The sequence below is a fragment of the Artemia franciscana genome, chromosome 13 (assembly GCF_032884065.1).
Source record: "Artemia franciscana chromosome 13, ASM3288406v1, whole genome shotgun sequence".
Classification (NCBI taxonomy): Eukaryota; Metazoa; Arthropoda; class Branchiopoda; order Anostraca; family Artemiidae; genus Artemia; species Artemia franciscana.
In genome coordinates this window covers 6,556,963-6,571,527 of record NC_088875.1, presented here as the reverse complement: position 1 = coordinate 6,571,527, position 14,565 = coordinate 6,556,963, and the positions used below count along the sequence as shown (strand labels likewise).

At 32.0% G+C, this 14,565-nt stretch overlaps 1 protein-coding gene and 1 long non-coding RNA gene across 2 annotated transcripts in view; one reads left to right on the top strand and one right to left on the bottom strand.

Moving 5' to 3' along the window:
* LOC136034447 (probable cytochrome P450 12a4, mitochondrial) overlaps positions 1 to 14,565 on the bottom strand; it is a 58,597-nt gene that overhangs the window by 34,652 nt on the left and 9,380 nt on the right. The window contains exon 3 of the mRNA XM_065715629.1: positions 8,087 to 8,280. Coding sequence (XP_065571701.1) covers positions 8,087 to 8,280 — 194 coding nt within the window. The remainder of the gene's footprint in view (positions 1 to 8,086; positions 8,281 to 14,565) is intronic.
* LOC136034449 (uncharacterized) overlaps positions 1 to 14,565 on the top strand; it is a 67,751-nt gene that overhangs the window by 52,079 nt on the left and 1,107 nt on the right. The gene's annotated exons all lie outside the window — the stretch shown is intronic.

Below are 14,565 nucleotides of genomic sequence, written 5' to 3'. Positions count from 1 at the left end.
TATGTGTTTTTGTTACTCTCTCTAATCCAATTTCATTTTGGTTTTTATTTGCTATTTATTCAATTTATTCTTATTTAACTTTTACACAGCTATAGCTTTTGATTTATGGCCGTTTTAACTTTATTTATTCATCTTGTTAAAATATGTTTATATCTTTGCAATCTAGCTCATGCCGATAGTATTGAGTCATAAATATGTGTCTAAAGGTTATTTTCAGTTAATATGTGGTTTTTAGTTGTTGTTCACTTTAGTCCAGTACTACTTTGGTTTATATTTACTATGTTTTTTTAATTTATTTTCATCTAACTTTAACACGGCTATCCCTTTTGATTTATGGCCGTTCTAATTTCATTTATTCATCTTGTTTGAATCTCTGTATTTCCTTGCAGTTTAGCTCACGATGATAGCATTGAGTCATAAGCGTTTGTCCTAGGGTTATTTACAGTTAATATGTTTTTTTGTTGCTGTTCACTTTAGTCCAATTCCGTTTTTGTTTTTAATTTAATAGTTTTTTAATTAATTCATATGTTTTCATTCATTCATCTTATTTTAATCGGTGTATATTCTTGCAATGTAGCTCATGCTGATAGAATTGAGTCATTAACATGTGGTTAAAGCTTAAATTCAGATAATACGTGTTTTTAGTTGTTGTTCGTTTTAGTCCAACTCTATTTTGGTTTAGGTTTGCCAGTTTTTTTTTAATTTATTTTCATTTAACTTTAACACGGTTATCCCTTTTGATTTAGGTTCTTTTAATTTCATTTATTCATCTGTTTGAATTTGTATATCCGTGCAATGTAGCTCACGCTGATAGCATTGAGTCATAGTTGTGTGTGTAAGGATTATTTCAAGTTAATATGTGTTTTTTTGTTGTTGTTATTAGTAGTTTTTCAATTAACTTTAGCACGGTTATCCCTTTTGATTTATGGTCGTGGTTTGAATCTTTGTATTTCCTTGCAGTGTAGCTCACGATGATAGCATTGAGTCATAAACGTCTGTCTCAGGGTTATTTACAGTTAATATGCGTTTTTGTTGTTGTTCACTTTAGTCCAATTCTGTATTTGTTTTAAATTTAATAGTTTTTCAATTAATTCATATTTTTTTATTTATTTATCTTGTTTTAATCTGTGTATATTCTTGGAATCTAGCACATGCTGATAGAACTGAGTCATTAACATGCTTCTGAGGCTTAAGCTCAATTAATATGTGTTTTTAGCTGTTGTTCGTTTTAGTTCAATTCTATTTTGGTTTTGTTTGCTAGTTTTTTTTTAATTGTTTTTTATTTAACTTTAACACGGTTATCCCTGTTGATTTGTGGTCGTTTTAATTCAATTTAATTATCCAGTTCAATCTTTGTGTATCCCTGCAATATGGCTCATGCTGATATCATTGAATCATGAACGTGTGTCGCAGTGTTATTTTCGGCTAGTATGTGTCTAAGTCCATTTGGGTTTTTTAATAACGATTTTTTCAGTTTATTTTTATTTAACTTTACCACAATTATCCCTTTTGATTTATGGTAGTTTTAATTTATTTATTCATCTTGTCCGAATCTGTGTATATCCTTGCAATGTAGCTCATGCTGATTCATAATATGTTGATATGCTGATAGCGTTAATTCATAAACTTGTGGTGAGGAATATGTTAACTTAATGTGTGTTTCTTTTTCTTATTGGTTTTCATTTTAGTCTAATTCTATTTTAGTGTTTGTTTACTATTTTTTTTAATTTAATCAAATTTAACTTTAAACAAGGTTATCCCTTTTGATTTATGGTCGTTTTAAATTCATTGATTTATCTTGTTCAATCTGTGTATATCCTTGCAATGTAGTTCAATCTGATAGCACTGAGTCATAAACGTGTGTCCCAGTATTATTTTCGGTTAGTATGTGTTTTTTTTAATTAGTTGTTGTTTGCTTTAGTCCAATTCTATTTTTTACTAGTTTTTTTTATCTATCATCATTGAAGTTTAACACGGTTATCCTTTTTGATTTATGGTCGTTTTAATTTGATTTATTCATCTTGTTTGAATCTGTATCAAGTTTTCTTTAGTCCAAGTCCATTTTGGTTTTTAATTACTAGTTGCTTTTTTTTGTTTGTTCTCATTTAACTTAATCACCGTTATCACTTTTGATTTATGGTAGTTTTAATTTCATTTATCCACCTTGCATTGAGTCATAAACGTGGGTCTGAAGGTTATTTTCAGTTAAAATGTGTTTTTTTTTTGTTCCTCGCTTTAATCCAATTCCATTTTGGTTTTTATTTACTAGTTTTTTTCCAATTTATTCTTATTTAACTTTAACTCGGCTATCTTTTGATTTTTCGGCGTTAAAGTTTCATTTATTCATCCTGTTTAATCTGTATACATCCTTTCAATGTAGCTCATGCTGATAGCATTGACTCATTAACGTATGTCTGAGTGTTATTTTCAGTTAATATGTGTTTTTTTTTTGTTTTTTTTTTGGTTTGCTTTAGTCCAATTCCATTCCGGTTTTTATTTACTAGTTATTTTCAATTTATTTTTTTTAACTTTGACACTGAATTCTTTTTATATTTATGGGAGTTTTATTTCATTTATTCATCTCGTTCAATTTGTATAAATCCTTGCAGTATAGCTCACGTTGATAGCATTGAGTCATAAACGTTTGTCTAAGGGTTATGTTCAGATGTGTTTTTTTGATGTTGTTTGCTTTAGTCCAATTCCATTTTGGTTTAAATTTACTAGTTTTCTTCAATATATTTCTTCCTAACTTCAACATGGTTATATATTTAGATTTATGGTAGTTTTAACTTCATTCATTCATCTTGTTCAATATGTGTATGTCCTTGCAATAAAGCTCAAGCTGATAGCATTGAGTCATAAACGTATGTCTGAAGTTTTTTCGGTTAATATGCGTTTTTGTTATTATTCTGTTTTGTCCAATTCCGTTTTGGTTTTTATTTACAATTTTTTTCAATTTTTTCTCATTTAACTTTAACACGATTGTCCCTGTTGGTTTAGCGTCTTTTCAATTTCATTTATTCATCTTTTTTTAATCCGTATATATGCTTGCAATGTAGCTCGTGCTGATAGCATTGAGTCACAAAAGTTTTCTGAGGGTTATTTTCAGCTAATATGTGTTTTTTTGTTTGCTTTAGTCCAATTCAGTTTTGGTTTATGTTTACAATTTTTTCCAATTTATTCTGATTTTACATTAATACGGCCATCCCTTTTGATTTAGATCATTTTAATTTCGTTAATTCATCTTGTTTGAATCTGTATATTTTCTTGCAATTAAGCTCATGTACTTAAAAGCTACAATGGTAGGTTTTAACAAAATTGTGCTTTATATTTGAAAATTAACATAGAATTTATGATGAGATATTTTTTAGTAAATTTTTGTTAAGATTTCACGTGTTCGCAATGATGGTGAACTTGAGGGGGTACATTGAAAAATTTTTCGTTTTCGTTTCCTATGGGGCTAAGGCAAGCCATACCATCAAACTGTTTTATTCCTTGTATTTCCTTTTGTTAAAACAGTCTGCTCTTTTGTTGTTTTGTTGTAAATACTAATATTGTTAGATTAATGGATCTCTCAGTCTTCCATAACTATGCTTTTTTATTGTGTTTATTAAAATATATAAAGAGGAAAACACAACAAAGATATTTTAAAGCCAAATTCATGTTAGATAGATTCATTGTTAGGCTGTGTTTCCATCCTTTTTCCAGATTACACAAATTTTTTCAAGCTTTCAAATTTTGATCGAAAAGCTTAAACTTTAATCAAGTAAACTGATCAATTGATCAACAATCTATTAAAACCTCACTCGGTTTTATATATTTGGGATCAACGTATAAACCAAGCTTTCGATGCATCGGTTATTACGACAATTATTTTTTTACATTTGGTTCCAATTTAAACGGGTCGCTCCTACTTTGCTATGCACAGTTTGCTATATGCTGTTTGATATTCCTTAATAATATATACAAAAATTTAATAAACATAGCTTACAAAAACAATAGCCAGTCACAACGAGCCTATACCTTAAAAACCACCAAGGCTGACGGCCAAAAATGCAAGGAACACTTTACCAACTTGTTTATAAGAAACTTGTCTTCTCTGCAGAGACATTTTTTTTTTTATGAAAAAAGTAAATTATTAGAGATAGATAGATCAAGAAGGTACATAATATTTTTTTTTTGGGGGGGGGGGGGGTAGTGAAATGTTGAAAGACCCTCTTTATTCTGTCAGAATAAGACCTAAATAAAATGCTTTTAAAGATACCAGTAATTCGGTTTTGACTACCAACCGAATATTGATAGTATTTCTGGCGATGTGTAAGAGAGTTACTGAAAATTCGTAAATGCTAAAACTCCTTTAAATTTTGCAAGCCTACTTTAACAGAAAGGAGACTTTTTTCTACAAATCTTAAACCAACCACTATTAGAATAAAGTCACTATAACAGTTCAAAATAGGGATGAAACCTTTTAATCCACAGTGAACAGATATAACATTTTTTAGCTGGATATTTCGAACATATACAGTGTTCATCATCAGCTGTAAAACTAAAGACATCAATAAAAACAAACAAAATTTGTACCCAATAAACTAATTACATATAGTTTGTTGCTCTTATTTGTATCAATTCGACAGCGGAAGCAAATCTCCTTGACATTTTCGGTTTTTATTCATTAGATTATCTGACAAATAAGGTAGACAGAGCTCATAGCTCTTAAGTGAGGTGAGATTTACATTATTTGGACTCAGTTGATTATCATAAATTGAATTCAATTTAAATTCACCTGTATCTCTGCTGTTAGGATTACTCTTGAATAAAAATTTTTTAATTTCGATGGTTTCCCTGAAAATTGGTTTTAAACCTTGGTCCCTTGAAATCAAAGAAACATTTGAAACTAAATAAAATGATTTGGATGATTATAAATATGTTCCAATAGAGCCGACTTGAAATCTCCAGGTTTGGAATTTTGCTTCAAGGACAATGAAATAGAATTATGAAGCTGTAGTAATCTCATTTTTAAATTCTGGTTAGTGTGTCCCATATAAGAGCTCCCAAAAATACATTGGATTTTATAATCCCCACTTTATTGCTCTACGGAAGTTCAATCCTTTCCAGAATTTAAAAAGCTAGCCAAAGTGTTACTACGTCTTAAAGCTACCTTTAAACCATTATTTTTTTAAATTCTTTTACGTTTTTCACTCAGCCCTGGACCATATGGTAAAAAAAACATCTTTCTTTCTGTTGTTTCCAGAATATCGTTATAAAATTCTAGAAATTTTGTCCTTCTTTTCAAAAAGATCTGGTCAATTAACCAGCCTAGATAATGGTTAATTATAAAAATTTGTTCTAACAGCAATAATTCCTCCTCGATGAACCTTCGAGAACACATTCTAAGAATCCGGTCAGTTAAGGATATGATTAAACCAATTTTTACTTGGCGAGCATGACCGGAGAAGAATGACAAAAATCAATTATTGTTGGTAGGTTTTCTGTAAATTTCTAATCCAATATATTTTCATTTTTTAAAAGAAGAACATCCAGAAATGAAATTTTCTTTCCCTTTTCTAGTTCTATTATAAATTTTTAAATCACTTCCCCAAAAATGTTCTAAATAACCTTTTAATTCCTCCTTCCCATAATTCCATACTGACATTATGTCATGCATATATCTCCCCCAAAAAATGTGTTTAAAAAATGTGAATCTAATACTATTGTTTCAATAATTTCTACAAAACAATTTGCTAATGAAGGACTTAAAGGGACTTCACGGGTAAATCATTTCCTGGTTCGAAAAAACCCCCTCTGAATTGAAAAAAAAATAAGAAAATGTGTTGCACAACCTAACTAAATTAATAATTACACCGGCTTCCAAAACTGTTTCACAACTAATTAAGTACAAATTTCTTAATATCTTTCTTTCAAGAAGAATTTCTGCGGCTTGTACATCAATACTCGTATACATTGATACTATGTCAAAACTTGAGATTATAGAATTAGAAGAAATTTCCACTTCTTTTAGTGTTTTTACAAGTTCTGACGAATTTTTAATGTAAGAAACTTGTGTTGACATGAGTGGTTTACATAATGACACTAACCACTTACTCAGAGCTATGTTCTTATGATTCATTTACTTTCAGTATATTCTTATTATTTTCTTTTGTACGAAAATAAAACAAGTTTTTTTGTGAACAAAGTACATAAAATGTTTTTGAATTATATTTTGTGTTTTTAACTGGCTGTATGTATCCAAACATTTTCTTCTCCTTTTTTACAATTTTTAGTTGACAATGCTTGTTCACGTCGACAATGCTCTTTGTCAATTTCACCTTTTGTCACCTTTTCTCGTCGATAATGCTCACGTAATATTTCTTGTAATGACAAATCACGTAAGATGTAACAGTGATTGTTTTTCTGTTCCAATGCAATAGAAAAGGATTTCTGACCTTACCAATAAAATGGTTTTTGTAACGACAGTTATGTAAGAGAAAATATGAGTCTGTTTTATGCAAAGGAAAAGGTTTATTTTCTTTGATAATTCTCATATATTTTGGGTAGTGACGATTCACGTAGATGGAATATCAGTCAGTTTTATTGCAAAACTGCAATAAAACTGTAAATATAAAACCATTATTATTGCAAAGGAAGAGGTTAGTTTACTTTAAAAACATAAATTTAATGTTGTATTTGTAATGACAATTATCATAAAATGGGACATTCATATTTCTGTATTAATTGCAATGGAGAAGATTTTCTAAAACCACCAACTTTTTTTCTTTTTTAATGACAATTCACGTAAGATAAAAAACATTTTTACCAGTACAATGCAAAACATTTTTCTTCAACCTGTTTCAATTTTTTTCGAAATAGAAATTCCCATAAGATGAAACATTGATAGTTCTTCTTTTTCCATATGATAGGAAATGTTTGTTTTTTTCTTAAGAACACTCGGGATTTTTTTTTGTAATGACTTATCACTTAAGATGAACCTTAGTTTTTTACTTTTTTCTCTTCAATAGAAAAGGTTTTTGTTTCTTTTCAACACTCAAATAATGTATTTTCTAGTGATGAAAAATCACGTAAGATGAAAAAAATAGGCCGTTTTTGCACAATGAGAAAGAGACAGCATTAACATTTTTTAATGAAAGACATGTAAGATGAATTATTTGTCATTTATTAGGTTTCTATTCAATGGCAGTTTTTTTTTTTTTTTTAATTTAACAACCCTCACAAATTTAGCACCATTACTATACGACACTCATGTCTAAACTGTTATTCATATTTTGCATAGGCAGCACCTTACAACAATATCTTATTTACTCACTATGTATCTGTATAAAATACATCTTCAAATCTGCAAGTACAACATTGTAAATCAAGCTACTTCCCATTTATGAGCCAAGTAGAGAATTCGTTCTCTGTTCGCATTTTGAATCAAGCAGAGAATTTGTTCTAATGCTACTATTAGTTGTACTACCATTACCGCTACGACTAATACTATCACTACTACAACTGCTGCTACTACTAATGTCTTTACTATACTAAGTTTGAAGGATAGAAGTAGCTTATTTGTTAAATTACTGTTACAAGAGTCGTAAAGAATAGGAGTTTGTACAAAATTTGTGGAAAACAGATTTTACCTTGACCACACTCAAATATACAATGTCTTAAAAATACTCCACCTCTGTCACTCCTTTTTGGTCAAAAACTATAATACATCATCAATAATATTTCCCGTCATAGCTGGAATTAAAAAGAATGTCCAAAGGATATCTCACGTTAACATTATTATCGCTATTATTTTTATTTACAAAATTGCTATCAGCCAAAACTGAAGAATACTTATTAATTGTGTATATTTGTGACCAAGGAAAGCCACAATTAGACCAATAAAGAGGAAATAGTATGTACTATTATGAATTCAAACAAGGGTATTTTATATTATAGAGAATTCATTTAATACACAGCGTTTTTCGAAGGACCAAAGAACTCTAAAAATTAGCCCCTAAAACAGTAAACTATAAAAATGCCCTTTTACTGACAAATCGGAAACTTGGGAACATAGCACTTAAATTATGTGAAGTCTTACATTCAAGAGCCCATTTGAACATTTCATTTAAAAAAGTATCCGGTGTCTCATTGTTATGATTTCGAACTTCTCGAATTCTCTCAACCATTTTGACTGATACTGTTTCCATGATTGGTAAATATTTGAGCATGTTTTGGGGTCTCATCATCGGCTGCTGAACTTTAGTTCTTATTGTCCACCAATCCTCTCCATTTCTAAAAATTCAAGCAAAAATATTAAAACAGCTCCTTCAAAATTCAGTTGAAAAATGGCGTTTCGAAAGAAGTCCTAATTTTGGTCTACCCACCTACAATCTCCTCCATACAAAAATGTTGTTTTGACATTGCAATATCAACAGTTTAAAGCTTTATTTCGAATGCTGTGTTTTAAATTATGACTTTGAGATATCTTAATGATAATTTCAATTATGTGTCTTTGAATATGATTTAGAAATATTTTGATTCAGCTTCTTATATTATGATCGGAAATAAGATTTGCAATTGATATTTACTAGCACAAATATTTATTAAAAATTATTTCCGTTTTGACCTTGTGACGTGCAGTTTGACAATTAATTTGTGACAATGGTGTCAATTAACGAAAATTTAGGGGGCAAGTTTTTTTGGATTTTTTTAATGAAAATGCCAAAAAAAGAATGACCAAATATACCTAAGACAAGGGGTAGGGGTGACTTCGCTGCTTGGCAAAATCATTGAAAATTCTATCCAAAATCAATTTTTTTACTCGTCTTTTTCAACCACCATTAACACCAGATCACTGAGTCTTTCGTTTCCAATCGTCAGTTGTAGATATTACTTCAGACGGCCTAATGCTGAGGTGAATCTTTCATTGCTAGCCCTGGTCACAGGCAAATTAGCATCAGGTTTTATCGGTTTTAGCACTGCAGAATAGGGAACTAGCTATGTCGGACAAGACTTGGATATCATAAAGAAGATCCCTTTTTGAAAGATCACCTTTTGACATATGCAGCTTTGAAAGAGAAAACTGGGATTCTCTGCCAAGATGATCGACATCAAGAATTCCTTGATAAAGATGCAATCGGTACTTGAGGGGCCAAAGGCAGATAGAGTTTCAAGCAGAGGCATATTTAGCGTGATATGTTGGTCCTTCTCGCTCGTGAGACCGTCTATTACCTCAAATGCAGAAATTTACCGGAGTTGGATTAACTAGTTGACTATTATTGCGTTTACCCGCTGTTGAGTTTAAAAGAAAGTATATTTGACGAATGGAATTGGTTTGACTTCTCTTGCTTTGAGTTCTAGTTTTAGATTCATGGAATTTCGACACCAGGATTTTGTGTAAAGCCAAAAATTTGGATATGTTTTGGGATATGTTTTTGCTGAGTAGTTGTTCCATTCGTTATCATTTCTCAGCTTTCAGATCATCTCATATGTGCCAGAAATCAGTGCAAGTGCCTTATAAATCAACAAATACCAGATTGAAGTTGCTCCAATAAAAAATTTGACTAATACTTTTTCCACTTTGTTTTGTGCCAAGTTGAGACAAAAGAGCAGAGTTAATTTTAGTTCAGTAGTTCTTTAGCCTCACACGGTGCCTCACCGCTGTAAGTATCAGAGACTGCGGTAAGGACATAAACAATGCAATCGAATTTGGCCTTCACCTTCGAAATAGAGGGTACTGCGTAAAACCAGCGAGTTTGGAAGGTCCTCTCAAGCTCCAGGACTTTTTGCTCCCTAATACACTGGGATTCTACAGATCGCTCTTATCGAGATTGCTGCATGATATTAATGCGTAAGGTCTTTACATCAAAGAGACAAAATCCGAAAGTTTGCTGATACTGTGTAGAGAATCAGTCAAAATCAACTTTAATCGGTGGGCGTGACAGTGCACGTAATTTACACTGGGGCATATTTTCCCTAAACTTTTCTTAAGCTCTGTTAAATTCCCTATTCTTAATGGATGCACCGTCATAACATCGGGGAATGCGCGTCCTCAAATCCACATCAAGCTTTTTTTATAGTTTCAAAAATCAAGGTGGATAAGATCTCAGCACCTAATTTGTGCGTATAATACTAACCGACTGATCGCTCAACTACTTCTGTGTTTCATATATACCTGAGTAGTATCGCTAATTGAAAATTCTTTTGTCTCATCGACAAGAAAAGTAAAGTAATAAGCTGATTTTATTCATAAATAGTTACCATATTGATGCTTTATCTTTGTCTTCAGCTTTTTGTCACCTTTAGACATTTGCTCCATCAATTCAACCAAATTACCCCGTTTTGTAGATGCTTCTGATTCGCCCTGAAGACTCAGAGTAAGATCCCGGCGGCCAAAAAAAGTAAACAGCACAAAAAATGTACTTAACATGATCTCTATTTTCCCAAACCTCATGCGATATGGATTGAATCAAGGTATTCACTATAGATCTCTAAGTACCAATGCTAATTATCTTAAATTCCGTCCAAGCTGACTTACATTGCCTATGTCTTTCAGAACTGCAGTTTTGCTTGAAAAGAGCAGAACAGTCTTTCCACTTGCAAAATCCTGGCTCAAAGAAATCCTTTTTTCCAACAGTTTCTCTACCCTTTATAGTCGCCATAGAAAAAAGGTGGCAAGCAAAAACAAACAAGGGATTCATGCTTTGGAGTGTTCAATACGTCCCTAAGTCTCAAAGTAATTTGCACTTAATTTATTTCCGTTAGAAGTGGAAGCCAGATATTCTAAATCTGTTCTATTTAATCCAGTTCTATCTATCTCAATCAATCTTGTGGGGTGCGCTTTTTAATTGGTCAAAAATTCGGAGCCCTCTCTCACGCCATATTTTCCCCAAAATCGTCCAATTGAAATTCTGAAATAGCTGCTTTTTCAGCGTAGTTGGTAGACGTAATAACTGCATAATTGGAGACAACTTATATCCGAAAAAATAGGATTTTTTCGGACATGGGATTGCGGTAGAGAAATGGTATCAGATGTGCCAATATTTCTTGCATTCCCAAGAGTAGATTGAGCTGTCTAGTCGCTATGCGTTGTAGAGATATCTGAGAGAGGCTCTTTAAAGCAACAGCTACTGGAACCCGCAAGGGATTCAGGGATGCAGACCGAACTTTCATGTTGCCATATGTAATACACTCTTAAGATTAGTGGAGGAAGAATTCAGAAAAACCACGACCTATCTTAAACTGGATACCATACCCTACTAATATGAGTAGTATCACTAGTAGCAGCGTACCACGCACACTGGCATCATAAGAGAAGATACTTTGGTCGTGTCTACACTGGTCAGCGTAACTACTGGTAAATCGATAGTAGAATCAAACATCCATCTCCCAGGATTTGGGATAAGTTCTATCTTATAAATTAAATTTAAAAAAAAAATCAAGTTTATTTTACTGAAAGTTAGGAGTGACATTAAAACTTAAAACGGACAGAAATTGCTCCGTATGTGAAAGGGGCTGTTCCCTTCTCAAAGCCCCGCTCTCTGCGCTAAAGTATGACATTTTATCTCAAGTCTACTTTTTAAACAGTGAAAAACTTTAGCGTAAAGAGTGGGGCGTTGAGGAGGGAAGAGCCCCTTTCATGTACGGAGCAATTTCTGTTCGTTTTAAGTTTTAATGTTGCTTCTTACTTTCAGTTAAAAAAAAACTTTTTTTTATTTAATTTCGGAACGTTTTTGAATTAATGCGTGTTTTGATTTTGGCTCTCCGCACATGAATACTTAGAACGAAATTCGCATTTTTTTTTTTTTTTGGGCTCTTTCTTAGTTTTGATCGGAGTTTTTTGAGAAAAATGAGTGGGGAGGAGGCTTAAATGCCCTTCAATCTCTTAGTTACTTAAAAAGGCAACTAAAACCTTTAAGTTCTTACGAACGTTTATATTAATAAAAAACATTAGTAACTTCCGAATTAACTGTTAAAGCAATCTTCTATATTCGTATATTTTTACTACGTATTTGAGGGGGTTCGCCTCCTCTTTAATAACTTGCTCTTTACACTAAAGCTTAAATTTTGTCCCAAGTCTTTAAGAATGAGCTCTGAATCACAAAGGCCGTAGAAGAAATAGTTGGAAATATTAAAAATATTTTAGTGTAAAGAGCAGGTATTTAGGAGGAGATGAGCCCCTCATATACGAAATAATTTCCGTTCTTTTTTTAATGCTGCTAATGACTTTCAGTTGAAAAAACTTTTTCATCTTTATCTTTTCATTGTTTTTTGTTTTAAGCAATATTAGAAAATCCTGCGCTCCTTTCATGGAAATTCTTTCCTCTCATTGGAAATTCCTCCATGGAAAGATCCTCCAATCAGCCCCCCTCTTTATCCAAGAAAAGAATTCCCCTGAAAACGTCTGTACACTTCCCAATAGCCATTGCTATATGTTAACACTGGTCAAAGTTTGTAACTTGTAAATTTTTGCTTCGATACCCGCTTTAAGGGATAAAAACTTTCTTTCTATAGTCTCAAAATATGGTAGACCTAATTGCCGTTGTGTCGTCTACTGAAACAAGTGCAGAAAAAAAGACTTTTGACACATTGTTCAAGTCTTTGCTTCTACATCTGATTTTGTTTCTACATCTTTATTTTGTTCCTTGGTGCTGAGTGCTCTTGTTTTTCCTTGTCTCCTGTCGTATTACTCTGTATTTTTATGTGTGAGTGGACCAAAATAAAATTATTATTACTAATATTATTGCTATTCAATATGGTTGCTATTAGATTAGACCTAAATTATTAAAGATTAAAAATATGATTTTGAAGAGGAAGATGTAACGAGTGATTTTAGAAGAACCTCAGAAAATGCCTGTATAAGAAAAGAGATATTAATGAGTTTGGTTAATATAGATGAACTAGCCTAGTGTCTGTAGGTTCCAAATCACTTAATTTGATTATACCTTTTAAGCTTAGGTATGCTGCAAACAATGTTCAAAGATGGGAACAGTAGGGCCTTAGGAAGGGTAGTGCACGGCATGGAAACAAAACATGATGGATTGACAAAAATGATGGATTTTATCTTAAAAAGCACATAGGAGGCAAGGAGAGAACAGGGAATCAAATAAGGAAAAAAATTTGGGACTTCGCTGCAGATTTAAGCATCCTAGATAAAAATCTAAGCGAAAAGAACGAGATGTTATGGGTTTTGTGAGTTCAGGATGTTGGAAAACTTTTGAAATTTAATTTACGATGACAAAGGTGCTAAGGTCATGAACAAATAAAAATAAAAAGAGACGTTGGGTCTCTATATAAAGATAGATAAAGTGGACAGAATCACTTAACTTGGCAGCATTATTAGTAAAGATGGTTTTTGTAGTGTAGATGCTATATGTAGAATAGTCAAGGCTCAAAGTGTTGTCTCACAGCTAAAATGGTTTGGAAAAATAGAAAGAGAAGTCTGCAAACTAAAATTGAAATATTGAAGTTTGCAGTAATACTGCCAGGGACAGTAAAAAGCTACCGACTGAGGCCAAATACGACTCTACAGCATGGGCACTCCGAAAACAGAATAATTTTCTAGATATTTTTTGGAAAAAATGCCTAAGAACTGTTTTGTGTCTCCCCAATGACTCCCAAAATTTTAAACAGTAGACTTTAATAAAAGTTCTGTTCAATCCTTCATTCTAGGGCTATAATAAGAGAAAGGTTCATTTACCTAGGGCAAACTCTACGGATGAAGAATGACACATTGCCAAATATTATCCTATTTGGTCAACCATCTAGGACAAAGCAGGGCGTCGACGATTGGAACGGCGTAACGTTGAAAAGAAATATTTAAAAGAAATGGGAACTTCCTGCGAGGGTGTAAATAGGAATGGTATAAATTAATAGCTCAGTATAGAGGAGAAGCGAGCGTAGATGTGCTTGCCGTAGGCTACTTAATGTGGCAGTGAGTTTTTAGTAGTAGTAATAGTAGTTATTCCGCCCTTTTATTTAGTTCCAATTTTGTGTTTCTTTAAGACATTTCAATTTCATTCCGATGAAAGCAGCTTCAATTTTAGCTTTATTTTGCTCCTCCCCCAGTCGATCTCTTTGTCCTTAAATTTTATTTAGAGTATATACATGACCAGGTGATTAAAGTAAACCAATTTGTATTTTTGTCCGAAGAATTGATTCAAATATATTTTTTGACCCAACAGCGTCACCTTGCTTACCAGTATGTGTTCATTCAGATTAAATTCTATAATCTCTTCTATTTAAATATAGTTTATCTTAACTCGATAGCACATATTAAAGACATCCACAGCTCTACACTTTGCAACCAAGACAAAAATTTTAGAGATTCTGTGAGGAAATTTAAATTTTTGGAAAGTGATAAAGCTTTAGAAGTAATAAAATTTTAAACAACAATAGTCAAAATCTTGGGTCCCTGACTTTGCCTTTAAAGTTAAGTTTGCTTTTTGGCAGATATGTCAACCGAAAGGGTTTTGATATTTAACAATTGGATAAAATACGGGTTATTTGTAATTGTTTTTTACAGACTCGATGAAATTTAGAATATTCTAAGCTAATGAATTACCAAAATGTACCTAA